The 19,335-nt window shown below is 38.0% G+C and overlaps 1 protein-coding gene across 6 annotated transcripts in view; it reads left to right on the forward strand.

Annotated features, from left to right (window-relative positions):
* Positions 1-19,335, forward strand: part of cher (filamin A protein cher) — a 111,697-nt gene that overhangs the window by 26,214 nt on the left and 66,148 nt on the right. For 2 of the 6 annotated variants that reach the window (XM_028169794.2, XM_089739806.1), the window contains exons 2-3: positions 15,824-15,936; positions 16,393-16,443. In XM_028169794.2, the coding sequence (XP_028025595.2) occupies positions 16,440-16,443 (4 nt within the window). In that variant the 5' untranslated portion in view covers positions 15,824-15,936; positions 16,393-16,439. Of the gene's footprint in view, positions 1-14,735; positions 14,878-15,823; positions 15,937-16,392; positions 16,444-19,335 lie in introns of those variants that run through there. The other 4 variants (XM_089739808.1, XM_089739807.1, XM_028169792.2 and 1 more) reach the window with 3 other exon arrangements.

The following is a 19,335-nucleotide window of genomic DNA, read 5'->3' on the forward strand; positions in this document are numbered from 1 at the left end:
ATTATCTGGGACTAGACATTAGACACTTTATGAGGTTTGGATAATCAGTGTTTTCTTAATGATTAACAAAAAAACCTTCTTCACAGTTAATGTTACCAAAGCATCATAAAAAGAATGCAGATGATATCATTGTACGTAATTCTACACTCACTTTCCGATTGAAAAAAAAAATTAACACTCATTTAAATGTAAAATTGTCTTGACATTTGACGCAACAAGAGTAATGGCTAAACTCAAGATGGCCGCCGTCAAATGTCAAATTATCAGACCGCGTTGACACGTGTCTGTCATTGTTATAAGATAAAGGAATGGTAATTAGTTTTTTAAATAGGTACGACATGAAATGATAATGAATACTTAGTTTACATTTTCTTTTACACACTTTCTTAAATGTCTTTTTACGTGAAATCGTGTACTTAATTGATTTCAATCTTCTTTTGAATTACACACACAAACACACACACGCTTAGATTTATAATAGAGCTAAATACTTGAAACATTGAGCTCCTCAGAATTGGGAACTGCTAAAGAAAATATTTGTCGTCGTCGTGGCCTAAGGGATAAGACGTTCGGTGCATCCGTGTTGAGCGATGCACCAGTTTTGGAATCCCAGGCGGGTACCAATTTTTTTAATTAATTACGTACTCAACAAATGTTCACGATTGACTTCCACGGTGAAGGTTGTGTAATAAAAATGAAACCCGCAAAATTATAATTTGCGTAATTACTGGTGGTAGGACCTCTTGTGAGTCCGCGCGGGTCGTACCACCGCCCTGCCTATTTCTGCCGTGAAGCAGTAATGCGTTTCGGTCTGAAGGGTAGGGCAGCCGTTGTAACTATACTGAGATCTTTAGAACTTATATTTCAAGGTGGGTGGCGCATTTACGTTGTAGATGTCTATGGGCTCCAGTAACCACTTAATACCAGGTGGGCTGTGAGCTCGTCCATCCATCTAAGCAATAAATAATAAAAAATATATGTGTATATTACTCTAGTCATTACTAGCTTTTTAATTCACTTAAAAAGGTAGCTCTTTTAATTGATTCTGAAAAGTGAGTAACTTTTTCTGAGAATGATATTTAGAATGATCTTTAGAAATACATACAATATTGGTTACAAATTGGCGCCATTAGTATGTTTAAAAAAAATTAAAAACTCATAAATGAGTTTTTACTCGGCCGTGTAACAAATATTCTTTGCATGTGTTTCCACAGAAAATAGTTACATAATTAAGAAAGCCATTTTCAAACCAGTTACCGACGCCCGTGTTCACGATACCGGAGCTGCCATTCAGGACAAGATAGACTATCGAAAAAAGATTTTTATGTTGTCCTTGTAGGCAGACGGCCCACCTGATGATCAGTGATTACCGTCGCCCATAGACGTCAGCATACCGTCGATACAACTTCAAACACATTTCCCGAGTCCGACCTCGGACTTCAGGTCGTAGTACTCGAGACCTGGAAACTTCGCAGTGACCTCGGTATTAAGTTTGAAGGCTATACCAGGTCATTTCTAAAGTCATCGAAGTTTTCCCTGTTGAAAAATCAAAAGATTTAGGGGATTAAATTAGAAGATGTAATGACTTAGATCAAAAGATTCATGGTTATAATTTATAGTTTTTGCTCTAGATGAGCAATCAAGCTTACGACTCACTTGTTTCGGATTGTTTCCTGTATATGTATTCCTTTGCTATGTAAAGTGAAAGTGTGTGGTTACCTGAAGTTATGTCGGCCCGCCGTACCGCGGAGATAGCCGTCGTTGGTCGTCGACATTCGCCTCGACGACCCGTCGGTCGGGCGACCTCAGGGTGGCGCCGCGAGTTTGGTTGTAGTGCTCACCCCCAGGAACCCCCTTACTCTGACCTCGGGCGGATATCGGACGTCGGGTGAGAGAGCACAGAGGGAGTTAGTGTGTAGAGACCTAAAAACATGCTTGGGCTCACGGCGGCTCCCGACATCTGCAGAACGTCAAGACCCACATACCCCGGGTACCCCCTAAGTGCGGATACATCGCATGGGGTTCGGCCCCCACCCGAAAAAAATTAAAAAATAATAATCCTTGCGAATTAACCAAATAATGCATGCAAGATAATAGCCGGTTGTGATTTCAAAATTGTTCATAGCAACACGTACGTAGATGTTATTGATGTAGACATTCTGCGTGAATATTCCCACTGACAGACAGTCTGGAGCCAAACTGAAACAAAAAACCTGTCTTTAATCTCTAGACTAAAAACCAGGGTCATTTGTGTTTTGTGCCTTTTTTATTGAGTCCCTATTTTGCTTATTATGACCGTAACACTAGTCTTTGATTCAGTCGTGGCCTAGAAGAGATCACCTCATTAGAAGACGGCCTATTGCGAATTATTTTATAAAAAACGAGTGTTAAAATTCCTCGAATACTTTGACATGTAAGCGTATTTTACTCACCCCCAGTTTGAAGGGTAGAACAACTGTACAGTGCCGTTGCGATTTTGCATTCATATCCAATGATGGGCCACTACATTCGCGCTGTGATATGTATCCATTAATTTAGCGTAGGAAGAGTCGCGGCGGCCATTAAAATTACTGAAAGCAAGCGATTGAAAAAACAACTCGAGCTACTACACAATTGCGAAAAAAAATATAATGATTCAAAGTGTATCTGTCCGAAGTGTTTAATTGTTTTAATTGACGTCCGCCGGATGGTTCTGGTTGGCGTTTCTGCCGTCAATCATTGAAGCCGAGAGGACCGAAGCCGGGCGCCGCGCCAGATCACCTGTCAGCGCCACTCAACGCAATGATTTTAAAGTCTCACACATGCACGCTTCGTGTTTTCTTTTCGCGTGAATCAGAAACATACATTTAACACTTATGCCTGATGTCTTACTGATGATTTACTGGTGGTAGGACCTCTTGTGAGTCGGCGCGGATAGGTACCACCACCCTGCCTATTACTCCCGTGAAGCAGTAGTGCGTTTCGGTTTGAAGGGTGGGACGGCCGTTGTAACTATACTGAGGGCTTAGAACTTATATCTCAAGGTGGGTGGCGCATTTACGTTGTGGATGTCTATGGGCTCCAGTAACCACTTAACACCAGGTGGGCTGTGAGCTCGTCCATCCATCTAAACAACAACAAAAAAATCCCTTTCACTTGCCTAAGCAATAAATGAACGTAAATTTGAAATGAAACTTCTTTAGAGCCGTTGAGATTAAAACTCGCGACAGATTCGTTACGGCTAGAGAGAAAAGATGCAATTTAGGAAGAGCGAGAGTGAGAAAATAGACAGAGCGTCTCGCGAACCACTCGACCGTGGAGAGAGGGAAAGGACAAAGCTATCTAGGTCGTTGCTCTTATGCATATCATTCCCTATTACAAAGAGAAATTTGATTTAAGAATGATAAATGAAGAAAACCACAATACTGCATTTCTACTACACTTACTACAATACTAAACTTTTTTTATAAAACATAACAATTTTCCTTATATATAAAAAGTTTTGAGAAAAGTATACAGAGCTTTTCGTTGGAACACCAATGCATGAGCTATCTGGCTTTAGAGCGAACTGTGAGTCCTCACGGGCTAGTACCATGATCTTGTTTATTTCTGTCACTACATGCTAAATGTTAGCGTTCAGTTTGAAAACTACTGTTATTAAAATTGAGAAGTTGATCTTGCCTCTGCCGCGGTGTGTGGCGCCAACCTGTCATGATGTCTACGACCTCTGTGCGTATAGTGAGAGTTTTTAACGTTCTCGATAGCGTAAAAGTTAACTCAAATTTGTATGCAAATTTGCCTTCGTTTGCCGCTAGGGGCGCTGTTCTAAATCCAATTTGAGTTAACTTTTACGTGATCGAGAACGTTAAAAAACTCACACTAAGTGCACTGTAAGACTCAGGCAAAATTGGACGCGAGCTCGTCTGTCGGTTAAGAACAATAGAACAAGAACTAAAAGATTAAAATTTAATAATCTATATAAAATTGAATAATTTATTAATACATTCCTTTTAATACTGTATAAACTATTGTATGTATGTTTGTATGTATGTGTGTATGTATGTATCTATGCATGTATATATACGTGTATGTTTTTGTTAATATAAATTTCATTGCACCTACCACTATTTACTCTGCACTACCTTTGGTTGACTAGTAGAGAATGCCTTAGGCATTAAGTCCGCCAATGTAAATTTTATATGAAGTGTAATAAATAAATAAATAAAAAATAATGTTTAAAAAAACGAGCAGAATTTGATACATTAATACGCTAATGAATTCCGTCTCTTTCGATTCGTTAATCAACACCCACTCGTTTCCGTGAGACGCACCGCAGTTTCCTCGATTTTATAACACGAACAACCAATATTTGTGGTCGTCGTGGCCTAACGGATAAGACGTCCGGTGCATTCGTGTTGAAGCGATGCACCGGTGTTCGAATCCCGCAGGCGGGTACCAATTTTTCTAATGAAATACGTACTCAACAAATGTTCACGATTGACTTCCACGGTGAAGGAATAACATCGTGTAATAAAAATGAAACCCGCAAAATTATAATTTGCGTAATTACTGGTGGTAGGACCTCTTGTGAGTCCGCACGGGTAGGTACCACCGCCCCGCCTATTTCTGCCGTGAAGCAGTAATGCGTTTCGGTTTGAAGAGTGGGGCAGCCGTTGTGACTATACTGAGACCTTAGAACTATATCTCAAGGTGTGTGGCGCATTTACGTTGTAGATGTCTATGGGCTCCAGTAACCACTTAACATCAGGTGGGCTGTGAGCTCGTCCACACAGCTAAGCAATAAAAAAAAAAAAAAAAAAAAAAAAAAAAAAAAAAAAAAAAAAAAAAAAAAAAAAAAAAAAAAAATATTTCCGAGCAGAATATACTACAAATAATAATAGTGTAATAATAAAAACCACAGGAATCATTAAAGCAGGGGAATTCGATAATCTCCCCTATTTTAGTCACAAAGCAGAACCGGACACCGATGACAAAAAGATTCGCAAGTTATTACGAATCAAAATTTAAGCAACGAATAAATTATTACTTCCGTGAGGTATTCATACTTTAAATTTTGTATGAAGTAAACAAAATCTAAAAAAAAAGAAGAAAAAAGGTGCAACTTGGTACACGTGAATGAAGTGAAACTTCTTTTTCGATGTGTAGTACTTATTGTGGTGTGCTTCATTTTTCATCCTTAAATCAGATTGCTCTTGAAATAGGGAATGCTGTGTATAAGATATGCGACATCTTCAACATTTATTTTATATATATTTTAAATTATAGATAGAAAAATAAATAATATATTTATAAATGCTACATTATAATACTGGACGCTACTCGTTGCTAACGCTCGCGCTGGCCTGTAATAGGTTATACTACGCACGTGTCTGCGCGTCTGTGTCACGCACTCTGTCTCTTTCTAGAATGGTAGCGTTAAACTTCTAACGCAACCTTGTTGGAAGACGCATTAGATGTTTCACTTCAAAAAAGCCGTAAAAGTTAAGAAATGTTTAAATAAACAATATGTAATGTGAAATATGTAAATAAAAGTGATAGGCGGAAATCAGTTTCCTAACATAACCCACACATTGTTTTGCGAAATTCATTTTTCGTGAACACGTAAAGCTGGCGTTGGCGCTACCTAATACAGATTCACTATGCGTATCAACCAGATATATTGTTACGTTCTAAACTATTACATTATATTTTCGTCTAGGCCAGTGCTTCCCAATCTTTTTTTGCTTCCCTTTCGTACCTTTTAAAACTTTTCGTTAATTAGTGCCCCCAGATAACTCCAAAAAGCGTCTCGATTCTATTAACAGACAGGGACTGGTGGTAGGACCTCTTGTGAGTCCGCGCGGGTAGGTACCACCGCCCTGCCTCTTTCTGTCACGAAGCAGTAATGCGTTTCGGTTTGAAGGGCGGGGCAGCCGTTGTAACTATACTGAGACCTTGAAACTCATATCTCAAGGTGGGTGGCGGCATTTACGTTGTAGATGTCTATGGGTTCCAGTAACCACTTAACATCAGGTAGGCTGTGAGCTTGTTCACCCTAAAAGCAATTAAAAGATCATTATAAGATCAACACACACAATTCGGGTAGACTTATGGCTGTCAATCATTATCGTCATGCGTTGTCTCATAAATCTTACACGTGTGAATAAAACATGATTTATTGAATACTAACCGTTGTGGAAATCGTCTGAAGATAGTTCGCAAGTTTGAAAGCTTTCGATTTTGGTATATTTATAAAGCACATTCACGTGAAACGTGCAGCGCTGTGCTTATCTCTGGACTTATCTTTAGGCAGCGGCTTGGCTCTGCCCCTGGCATTGGTGAAGCCCATGGGCGACGGTAACCACGCACCATCAGGTGGGCCGTGTTGTCGTCTGCCTACAAGGGCAATAAAAAAAAAGCGCACTGAGCTGTTCTGAGCAACGACAAAGTAACTGAAAAGACTTATTCCTGTGTCACATCATTGTTTTGCCTGAAGTCAATTACATAAAATAAAGTGCATTTACACCACGTTAGAGCTCTGAATTGAGCTCTCTCTGCAGTAATATCGGACTGCTATGATATGTCCTATTTCCAGCGAGGCTTGAGTGGACTATTTTACAGTAGACGACTATGACACTTTACTCATCTGCTTATTAGAACGGAATGTTTGGGCCTCTGAGTTCGCGTCCTTACTAGGCAAGCCTTTTAAATTCTGGCGTTTCTATATTTCCCGGCAATTTTGAATTTGGAACTGTTCTATATTCGAATGTGTTTAAATTTTTAATCTCAAAACAATTGAAAGTTTAATACAGATCTCGTGGAAACTTCCCGATTCCGATCCATTAACGGTGCTTTTAGGTAGTACCATAAGCACCGGTCACCGTCCTTGTCGAACCCGTCGCTTGCGACGAAGGGCTCGACGAGTGAATTAACCAATAGACACAGCCCACTGAGTTTCTTGCCGGATCTTCTCAGAGGGTCGCGTTTCCGATCCGGTGCTAGATTCTTCGAAGCACTGTTCTTGCTAGGGTCAGTGTTAGCATCACTCCGATTTGAGCCTCGTGAGCTCACCTACTAGTTAAGGTTACGCTGAAATAGCCTCTCAAGGCTATCAGCTTAGGTAGGAGAAAAAAAAATCCCGAAAGTTCCTTGTATTGAGACCGGTGATCGGCCAAATGCCGCAAAAATTATAAGGTTATAAAAAAAACTTTTTATCAAAGTAACAATGAGAACCACTGTTAAATTAACTACAGTCGTCTCATTAGTTCAACGATTAAAATAAGCGATTACTGTAAGCGGTCGCGACACAAACATACAAATGCAATTATTGCGGTCTGGTAATGTAAGACAAGGACAGATGTCTGCGCCAATGAAAATTATACGATCGAATTTGTTTTGGACGCCTTTATGCAATAAAAACACAAATAAAAATATTAAATTTTACACATTCAATTTTATCTATTTCATTGGTGAAGATGTTATTCCCTTCTGAGTGAGTAATTACGCAAATTATAATTTTGCGGGTTTGATTTTTATCACACGTGGAAGTCAATCGTGAACATTTTTTATTAAGTACGTATTTCATTAGAAAAATTGCCACGACGGATAGTAGGTACAGTCAACAACGATCTAGCGCAGTCAATAATTCAAAAATATCTAAACTTTAAGCTTTTGGTAGAGATCGAGACTGTGGGATCATGTATCGCTTTTCCTTGGCGCGTCTATCGGATAAGAACTTTGACGTCACTGTATCAAATCGTGGGATCTGTAGACGTTACATAGAGATAGCTAGTTTATCATAACTACTTTATTTATGAACAGATTTACCTAATTTATATAAAATATTTTACGACTTTATTTAAAGTTAAAATAAGATAAATAATGAAGGCCTTTAAAATAAAATACAAAGTATCGTATGAAGGCTAACGTTCTAACATTCGAAGAGATATTAATAGGATACATTTTTAGCTTGGTTCATTATTGCACACTACATGCAGTGAGAATATTCATTGCGATGTATTTACAGCGTCGCCATTTTAAACGTAAAATGTTTGGAATAATCGAGCGTGTTTGCTTTTATAGCTTCCATAATGTTTTCATAATAAGTCCCGTATTAAAACGTATTGTGTTTATCATGATCAATTAATTTATTTTTCAAATATATATATATATATATTAAAACTAAAAATCAGAGTTTTCTTAGCAGGCTATTGTAGGGATATACGACAAAGGAAAGATCTTCCATCGAGCGGGTGATATTGCTCGGTAGACCGACGGTCCAAATGTTGTTGTTCGGAACTTGTAAGTATATATGCAAGCTTAGCTTGAAAATGTCGTAAGCGCGATTCAGGCATCTATCAATTATCTTGCGTTGTATGATGGCTACCGCCACAGCTATGATATGAAATGAAAGAGTCCAAGCCATGGTTAGGCAGTTTGTCATTCCCGATCCTGTGAACCGAATGGTAAACAGTCGACGTCGCCCTAAGCGTCATCTTGGATCCTCCCGATCCACTAACGGTGCTTTTAGGTACCTCAAGCACCGGTCATCGTCCGCGTCGAACCCGTCGCTTGCGATGAAGGGTTCGGCGAGTAAATTAACCCACACAGCCCACTGAGTTTCTCGCTGAATCTTCTCAGTGGGTAGTATTTCCGATCCGGTGGTAGATTCTGTGAAGCACTGCTCTTGTTAGGGTTAGTGTTACCATCACTCCCGTTAGAGCCCCGTGCGCTCACCTACTAGTTCTGTGAATCTAGTAGGTATAACCTATCAAGATTACTAAAATAGGTAGGAAAAAAAGATAGCAGTTTGTGAACTCAGATATCAACTACAAACGTACTGAAAATATTATATCCAATTGTTATCTTTCGAGTCGTCATAATTTTGAAGCTAGTTAAAAAAAATTGTTGTTCTAATATTCATATCACGATCTGTTTGAAAAAAAAAAGAACAACTTGTTAATAACTTATAAACAGTGCTCCTTCTTGCATAATATGTTGGATGTTGTTTGAATTCGGAACGTCAAAAGTGTCAACGTATGACGTCCGCTATGACACTCTCCTTTTCAATTCCAGCCGCCAAGGACGACACATCGATTTCATCTATACTCTATATATACTAATATGTAAATCTACAGCGGTTTTTACGGATGTTCCGTTATAACTACTGATGCATCCGACTGACTTGAAACTTGGTATACATGTAGAAAATACACGTACTTAATGGATAGGCTAATATTTATATGAGTGTTGGACTACCTACACCAGTTGCCCCCCGCAACTGGTGTAGGTTAATGATGAGAATCTTTGTGGGGGTGAAAAACAATAATGTTAATTTTAAATGCCCAGCGAATCGGACGGGTACAGCTAGTATTTCATACATTCATATATATCTTTAATTTGTCACATAAGGACTAATAAAGATATCAAAACCAATAAATACAGTCCACTCTTATTTACCACAACGCAACAGATGTCGAAATCCAAAAACGATGTGCTTTAATAAAAATTTCTCCGGCGCTCACCCGGCCGGCTCCAAGAATTTTAATCTTCAAATGAAAACAGCTGCCGTAACAATAACACGGTTTATTTTCGTTTCTAACAACGTTCATCGCGGCTTCAGATACGCTTTACAATAACACCGAAGAATTTCGCAGCGCGACACTTCCTCGGCACTCATTTTCAGTTGTATCATTCTTGTTAAAGAATTCAATTAGTAAAATAACCAAAAACGAACAGGGAACATTTAAAAGTAAAAGATATGAAACAGAAAAAAAGATAAGTAAGACGTGTACTCAAAGGGGTTCATTAGATACGCTTGCGTGTCCCATAGACACAGCCCACTGAGTTTTTCGCCGAATCTTCTCAGTGGGTCGCGATTCCGATACGGTAGTAGATTCTGCGAAGCACTGCTCTTGTTAGTGTTAGCAAATTCTCTCAAGTCGAGCCCGTGAACTCACCTATCCATCAGGGCGTAGCTGAAATAACCTCTTAAGCTAGCGAATAGGTAAAGAAAAAGCTTGTCTGTCTGAGCTTCACTGGATAGTCTGTAACCGTCCAAAGGGCAGCAAATCCTATTCTTTTAAAGTAGAACGCAATTGATTTGCGTCAGAAATTAGCAGAGACAGTAAATAGCTTCATACGCCCTACAACTCAAAACAAGTATCCGAGCTGAACTTTAGCTGTGTTGTTTGACTGATGGGGTGACACAATAATTGAGGCCAATGCTGCTTGGGAAAACAGTCGTAAAATGAACAAGTTGATTTGCTCTTTATTTATTAACTAGATGACCCGGCAGACTTCGTAGTGCCTCAATCGATAAATAAAAGACCTAAGCTTTTGTATAAAATAAACTTAATACAAACAAATGGAATCCGTCCGCGGGGTACACATCAAAGGGAAAAAAAACAAAATTTTTATTTTTATTTAATTCTGAACATTTTCATATTTCATATCTACCTTTTGAACCTTCTCTGGACTTCCACGAATAATTCAAGACCAAAATTAGCCAAATCGGTCCAGCCGTTCTCGAGTTTTAGCGAGACTAACGAACAGCAATTCATTTTTATATATATAGTTAGATAGATAGATTGATTACAAAATGCACTAATCTTGAAATAATTGGTAACTGCTTTTGACATAATTTGCGGTTTTTGGTCATAGCCAGGATTGCACAATTTCTAATCAACACTCTACCTACTCTTCACATCTTCGCTTCTCATCACAAATACCACAGTGTCTCAAGACAAAAGTCTTTGACCAGTGTTGTTAGTGATGACATAATATGGCACTGAGACTTGGTCGCTCAAAACGGGCCTTATCAGAAGGCTCAAGGTCACCCAAAGAACAATGATGAGGGCTTTGCTCTGAGTTTCCCTTCGAGATGAAATCAGAAATGCTTAGATTCTCAGGAAAACCATGGTAATCGACATGGCCCAGAGTATAGCGACGTTGAAGTGGCAGTGGGCAGGTCACATTGCTTGTAGAACAGATCTCGTAGAACATCGTGTAATAAAAATGAAACCCGCAAAATTATTATTTGCGTAATTACTGGTGGTAGGACCTCTTGTGAGTCCGCGCGGGTAGGTACCACCATCCTGCCTATTTCTGCCGTGAAGCAGAATGCGTTTCGGTTTGAAGGGTAAAGCAGCCGTTTTAACTATACTGAGACCTTAGAACTTATATCTCAAAAAGTGGGTGGCGCATTTACGTTGTAAATGTCTATGGGCTCCAGTAACCACTTAACACCAGGTGGGCTGTGAGCTCGTCCACCCATGTAAGCAATAAAAAAAAAGTTGGCAGCTGGGGGCGTAAAAGTTCTCGAGTGGGGACCGCGTACCGGAGACGTAGCGTGGGTAGGTCTCCTACAAGGTGGACCGATGACCTGATGAGGTTCGCGGGGATCCGCTGGATGCAAGCAGCGCAGAGCCGATCGTTGTGGCGAGGCGTGGGAGAGGCCTATGTCCAGCAGCGGACGTCTGTTGGCTGATAGATAGAAGATAGATAGAGATTTGGATTAAATTGCGGTTTTTGGTCATAGCCGGGAGTGCACGATTTTGCAGTGCGAAAACAACGCTAGTCAACTCTCCACAGATTAACCCACTAGCAACAACGCGACGTGCGTCTGCGCGACTGTTTTTGAAAAGTCATACACGATAGATTACCAAAATACCAACAGTGAAACTATTCTAAAATTGAAAGCATTCCTAAGTTTAGCGTCATGCAGACGCTAGACGACCAATCATAACGTAGAATATAACTACTGCTTACGTTTAAGAAGGCTTAGAAGTACATGATTTTTTAATGAAAAGGAATAGTGACTTTTTGATTCAGATTTCTTATAATTTCATTCATAACAAATTTTCCACTCTAGACATTTCTACTTATTGCTTAGGTTTGTGGACGAGCTCACGACCCACCTGGTATTAAGTGGTTACCGGAGCCCATGGACATCTACAACGTAAATGCGCCACCCACCTTGAGATGTAAATTCTAAGGTCTCAGTATAGTTACAACGGCTGTCCCACCTTTCAAACCGAAACGCATTACTGTTTCACGGCAGAAATAGGTAGGGTGGTGGTACCTACCCGTGCGGACTCACTAGAGGTCCTACCACCAGGAACAGATTAGATTTAGGACGGGTGTCGTTTTCCTATTTCTTTGTTTTTTAAGTATGGCATTTGGCTTATTGTGATGCCATTGTTGTCAGTGTCGAGTTTATAAAAACCTTTAATTAATAAATATATACATACTGATAAATATAGCTGACTCGGCAGACTTCGTAGTGCCTCAATAGATATATAAAATACCTAAACTTTTGTATAAAATAAACTTAAAACAAACAAAAGGAATACGTCCGGAAAATTGTTATTTGTATTTAATTCCGAGCATTTTCATATTTATCTACATTTTAAACCTTCTCTGGACTTCCCCAAATAATTCAAGACCAAAATTAGCCAAATCGGTACAGCCGTTCTCGAGTTTTAGCGAGACTAACGAACAGCAATTCATTTTTATATATGTAGATACCTAGATTCTGTTAAGTGAAAAATGATTTGAAGCAAAATGGGATGAAGCTGATTGATTTGAGACTTAAAGCAATTGGGACGACATTAATTGAAACGACACGAGATCAGATGAAATAAAGTCTGTAAAATTGTGGATAATTACTGAAATTCCAGTGGACTTTTTACGAGAAGCCAAATCCGGCGGCTTTGTTTTGTTTGTTTTTCCACATTTATGCCTTTTTAGAGATGCTAATGAGGTAATAAACTGCCTTTATCACGCCTTGAATCCCGAAGAAACATTGAATAAACAAAATAAAAAAATTCGCAGCGTTTCGCTGATCGCGTTTCCCGCCATTATGTCCACGGGTGCTGTTAAATTCTTGTCAAAAATAACTTGCTATATAGTTAAACTGAAGATTGTCAACATGCACTGTACAACTTTGCCAACCTTTTTAAAGGACTTGACAAACACTCGCTACATAAACTAATTTATTCCTCGTGTGGTACTCGATGGCAAGGAAGAAAAAAAAAGTATGGCAATTGACTTCTTACGTTGCTATTGTTGCCAGTGTCGACATTAGAGTGTTAAATTCTTATTAATTTTAGTACACTTAAAGGTATGCTATATGAAGCTCAATGAAATTAACTTGATTTATTTGAAACTGTAATCAAATGGTATGAAACAAATTTAAATGGAATGCCATTTTAAAATGTCTTACTTAAACGGTAAGAATAAAAAAAATCGCAAAACCATCCTTTCCAATCAACCTTTGTAACATTTTCCAATACTAATATCCTTTTTACACATACGGCTAATAAGCCATATGTATTACGTTTAAACCTGAAGGAACAATAAATTAACACATAAATAAATTCATACCATTTTGCTCCCCCCGAGCCAGTGACGAACGAGGCTTTGGAGTTCTTCTGTTTTAAATATGAATCTACAAAGCAAATGAACAGCCAAACCTCAGGATACTGTAAGTTGTTTCTATGTGCAAAGATAGGTTAATATTTTCATAGAAAATGACACGGTGACTACGCTTGTAGTTAGCACATAATTCAAACGCCAATAAACGTACCGCCATAGTTACTTAAAAGTTTAATTCTTTCCTAAATGTTTATCCCACTGCTTTTATTAATCAAATTTATTCTATTTTCTATTATTTTCTGTTATCTCTGGTATTCTAGCTACTTGAGAGTTGTGCATCGAAGAAGAAACGCGAACCATGAAAAAAGGCTTAGGTTGTTGTGACCACGAAATTTGTAAGGTATTGAAAACGTCGGAAACAAAAAAGACAGGGGACTAATCCGTAAAATACTTTTACGGAGACTTAAAGCTTTCCTATCGAGAGGGTTCAGCGACGACAAAACAAAACCTCACCCTAAATTCTGGCGCGAAACAGTCAGTGTTACGGTTTGAAGGGTAGGAATGGGACGAAATGTTCGATGTGCAACTTAGCCCATAAACACACCACAGTTTCTCGCCGGATCTTCTCAGTGGGTCGCGATTCTGATCCGGTGGTAGATTCAGCGAAGCACTGCTATTGCTAGAGCTAGTGTTAGCAAGCCCTCCCAGGCTGAACCCCGTGAGCTCATCTTCCAAATCGTGGAGTAGCTGGAATAGCCCATTAAGGCTTCCAACGATTAGGTAGGGAAAAAAAGACATTGGATTTGCGTTTTCATATCTATGAACTCGAGTAAACACTTAAGACCAGAGGGGCCGTTAACATGGACATCGGAAAGATTTTTATTAATTTTCCTAGATTTGAAGATCCGTGTATGGAGTTGGAACAGCTCTCCTTCGTTTGCCGTTAGGGGCGCTGTTCCAATTCCATACAAAATTAGTAAGCTTTTACGCGATCGAGAAGTTAAAAAATTCGCACTAAGCACTTATCCACATTTTACTTGCATTAGATTTTTATCTCTCACTAGCACCATCTATTGGTTTCTGATCGAAGTTTTTAGATAGAAGAATAGCGCCATCTATCAACAGCTGAATGAAACTTTCGTCTGCGCCATCTAGTTACCGTGGCGAATAATGTGAAAATGTAAAATCTTGACACAAACCTTCACTGAAAATTTCAGCATTGTCACCTTGCAACTGATTTTGCTGTAACAAAGAGCGCTAGTGTCCCATTTTAATATTAAAAACCATTAGTTCCGTACTTTGCCGTCGGCAATTCAGTTTGTAATGTCTGCGACGTGCGGATATAAGATGAAAGATATTTATGTTTTAGTCCAACCGGCGTGAACTTGGAGTAGACGAAAATAGTTCTGGTTTGACACATGAACGAAGGAAACATGTAGTTTTTTTATATTAAGAAAATGCGTTCGCAAATTTTTATTTCATGACTAAAATTCGCGTGTAGCCTATCAAAATGGATCCAGGGTAATTATTTTAAGTAACTTTTTTGAACGTTTTGCTATTAATTTCGTGAAGGCGTTTCTTTTTCAAATTGTTTTGATTCATCATAACCTATAACCATGTTCTTTTTTTTGTTCATTTACAATTATTTTAGGGTTCTCGCGTTAAATTTAAAGTTTAACTCGAGTTTTAGGCACTTCTTGAATAAACAATGAATGTCTTTAAACTTTTTATTTGTAAAAAAAAGTTTTAAATTTCACCCTAACTACTTGTGTGTAACGGGTTTTTGTCACGATTTTTATTGAATTTATGTTTATCTTAACGTTTATTTTGATAGCATTTGCGACAGCCGCAAAAGCTTAGTGTATTTTTGCTTAATTTTTAGATACTTTTATTTTTACTTTAGTGTATTTCTATTGCACGTTTACTAGTTAATGACCGAGCTTCGCTCCTTTCTTTTTTTTGTTAAATTGTGTTCTTTAGAAATAACTTGAAATACGAATTACATATTGATAAAATATGAATAATATTTTTCGATCTTAACGACAGAATAATAATAAAATATGAACTGGTTATTAAAGAATCAAATCAAATTTATATCAAAATTATCGTTAAAGTTGATTATTGAAAACACGAATAAAACAACATTTTCTGAAAATAAATCGTAGTTAGATCGATTTGTCGCCACCGAAATAGGTACCCTGTAAATTAAATTTTTTCAAAATCTATTGCTATTTCCGAGCCATTTCCGAGATTCAGATTATATAAAATATGTATTTATATTACAAGAATTGCTTGTTTAAAGATATAAGGTGTGACTTATAATTTCTAAAATTTAAAAAAGTAAAACTATGATCGGTTACAATTAAGGTCTGCAAAAACAAAGTCGTTATAATGATAGGCACTGGTATTTAGGAATTGATTTTTCAATTATGTTAATCAAATAAAGTTTTTTTTTCTGTCCTTACAGGGGCAGTTCCAGTAGGCTGGGTGACCAGCGGGATCCGCATTGGTATATAGACTCGACTTACGCGTCCTCTTTGAAGGTCTCCCTGCGTCTACCAACAAGACAGTTCCTAGAAGGTATGCATTTAACGTTTTATGTTTGAAAGAAAATGAATTTGAAGGAATTAAGGGTCCTTCTAAAAATTGTGCCGAACTGACCATACCACATAATACTTAATCTGTACTCTGTCACTACTGTTGTTAAAGTCGAAGTTTAATTGACAGTCGACAGGAATTTCCAAAACGTCAAACCACCAATAATTGTTTTTGGTCCGAATTGATAGTTTTGTTTTCGAGTAAAAAAAATTCAAAATTTATTATTGTACAACGCCTAAAACATAATTATGTATGAATAATGATTTGGATGAAATATCATTCTAGATGTGTTTTATAAAAATTTATGGATTAGGTAGGTAATGAAAGTTTTGGTTACGAGCTGTGTATTTTTATAAATAGAAATTCACGTGTGGTTCAAATAGAAATACATGTCGATATTATAATAAAATTCCATTGTTTTTATTATAAAATTTTCAGACTATTTTCACCCTTGGTATCGACACAGCGGTATAAGGAGTAACATCATGGGTATGAGAGGAACCCTAAGCATTTATTCTCATAATGAATTATTAATTTAAAGTTTTTACATTTTCATTGAATGGGTTTTGCTATACTTTTTTGTATACGTCCTCTATTTTATGTCGATTTTATTTACATTTATGTGTATGTCATGTATGTGTTGATTGCATAAAGTTATGTCTGGTTTTTTTTTGTATTGCGTCCTGGTTTCGCATGAAAACATTATAAAGCGCCATCTGTTGGTTCACCGTGTAAGTTTATCGTGTTGTGTTTCAAATTCATATGCCATTTTGTTTGTATTATACCTTTCGTTGAATACCGCTAGATGGCAGAAAATAGACTTTTTATTATAGTAAAGTATTATATTACATTAGTTGTATAAAGATGTTTTCAATATAATAACACAAATCAAAATTACAAGATTAAGAGTATTATTAGAATTTCCCAAAGTTTTAATATGACACTTCAGTCAACGATACCAGTGTACAGACTATAGGCATTTGAGCAATTCACATACAAATTCTCGAGCAACTTCGAAGACATTTCTTATCATTTAAACGCAAGTGTCGACTAAAATATTCACATTAAATGTTAAATTTATGCGCCTAACGTATTTGTTAAAATCGTGAGTGACGCAAAAATATGTTTTATATGAACAGGTGTTGTGTTTACAAAACGGTAAACATGTTCAAGTCTTAGTGACGTCTGCGGTCTAATGACCCTGCGTCTGCCGGGATTAGCTATTCAACGGAAAACTGGGCTGTATTTCGACGGGGTAACGCTTAAAATACACCTGACAACAATGCTTAAACTTCCGTTGTGTTGATTTGGACAAGTCACATATTTTGTTCAGTATACAAATCTTCGCAATGATTCAGAAAATATTTTGTACAACAATATCTTTATTTTATTTCGCTTCTATATGATATTTCTAAAAAAACCAACATAGGTTAATTCAAATCACTAGATGGCGTTATACAACTCGCATTTTTGTTGTATTGCGATTATGACTACGTACATTTCAAAACTTATTGATATATCTCATACTTGCAAATGAGTGGTACCGCAGTCTTTGTCTCGTTGATATCCGTTCAAATACTGTTATTGACAACTTATACTCAAATAAAATTCATAATTTAATTTAAATTTGTTCCGTTAATTTTTAAAGTTTCCATTTATGATGCATAGATGGCGCTAAAAGGGTGTAAAAGTTTTCTAATTTAGCTTAAGTTTTCTAATAAATCTATAGACCGTATACAAGAGAAACGAAGTCAGCAAATTAGATGGTAAGATGTAGGTTATACAAGTTTACAGTTTAAACTATATTCAGACTTAACAGAATCCATAAATAATATGAATGCAGTTTCTTACTAGGGAGAATAAAAATGAAAAGACAATCTTGAAAATTTCCTTAGCGCAATTCAGACCTTACCCAGATATCTTCGTCATGACCACCACAAATATGGTGTCCCATCATACCAAGCGACACGCCGTATCGTGCCCACAGAGAACCGTACCTTGAGGGTATGAATACCCCCTACTTTGAGCAATAGGATAAAAACAGCAGTAGGCAAAGAAAGAAAGAAATCATTTATTCGTTAAGCATAGTGAAAATGAGTTATTACAGAAGTTAAAAGCAGCGTGTATGCTTTCAAATCGACATTTTTACATGCGAATTTTAGTGCAGTGCAAGATATTATGATATTATATTATAATTTGACACTCATTCAACTATTAATTTAAAAATCCATATATTTTCAATGTCGTCCCTAAGAAAATCATTTGTGTGATAATAATTTTCACTAATAAGCTTGGTTATCTTTTAGTTTTTTCTTAAAATGAAAATCGTCTAGGTTTTTTAATTTCTTTGGTAGTTTATTAAATATCTTAACGCTCATACCTAGTATACTATTAGTCTTTAATGTATAATAAATTTGGATTTTGGAAAACATAGTTTATCGTCGCGTCGATTTCTATTTGCCACATTAGAGAGAGGTCGGGGAGAAATGAAGAATAAAAGTTGCTGACATAGCCCATAGGATTAACAAGCTGTAGTGACACATAGCGCGTAGACGACACGGCCGATGGGGCAGAAAGATCTTTGAGTGGAGACCACGTACTGGCAAGCGCAGTGTGAGACGGTCACCTGTCAGATGGAATGACGACCTAGTGAAAATCGCTGGGTCACGTTGGATGCAAGTGGCAGCGGACCGGCCCCACTGGAGGTCGATTGGAGAGGCCTCTGTTCAGCACCTATACCGAGCCCAAAAAATGTCATTTCGGATCCTCCCGATCCATTAACGGCGCTTTTAGGTACCACAAACGCCGGTCACCGTCCACGAAGTAACCCATAGATACAGCCCACAAAGTTTCTCGCCGGATCTTCTCAGTGGGTCGCGTTTCCGATCCAGTGGTAGATTCTGCGAAGCACAGCTCTTGCTAGGGTCAGTGTTAGCATCACTCCGGTTTGAGCCCCATGAGCTCACCTACTAGTTAAGGTTACGCTGAAATAGCCTCTCATGGCTATCGGCTTAGGTAGTACCTATCAAGAAAAAAACTAGACCGCTATGGGCTGTATAGAGATGTCAATGATTACCATAATGAGGTGGGAGAGAGTGAGATAGCACACCTGTGCCTTTTCGCCGAAAAATCTGACAAAACAATATCACTGATAATTTCCGACCTAGGTCGTCGCGATTCCGATCCGGTAGTAGATTCATTTGCGAAGCAGCTACTCTTGAGGTGTTAGGTCTCTTCTGAAGGCGCTTGGGTAGCTGTGCCCTTGCTCGCCCACCTGCTTTGTAAAACTGGAAAGGCCTCCGGGCCGCAAGTAATCTTTTTTATTTTTTATTGCTTAGATGGGTGGACGCGCCCACAGCCCCCCTGGTGTTAAGTGGTTAC

Source organism: Bombyx mandarina, chromosome A1, assembly GCF_030267445.1.
Source record: "Bombyx mandarina strain Sakado chromosome A1, ASM3026744v2".
Classification (NCBI taxonomy): domain Eukaryota; kingdom Metazoa; phylum Arthropoda; class Insecta; order Lepidoptera; family Bombycidae; genus Bombyx; species Bombyx mandarina.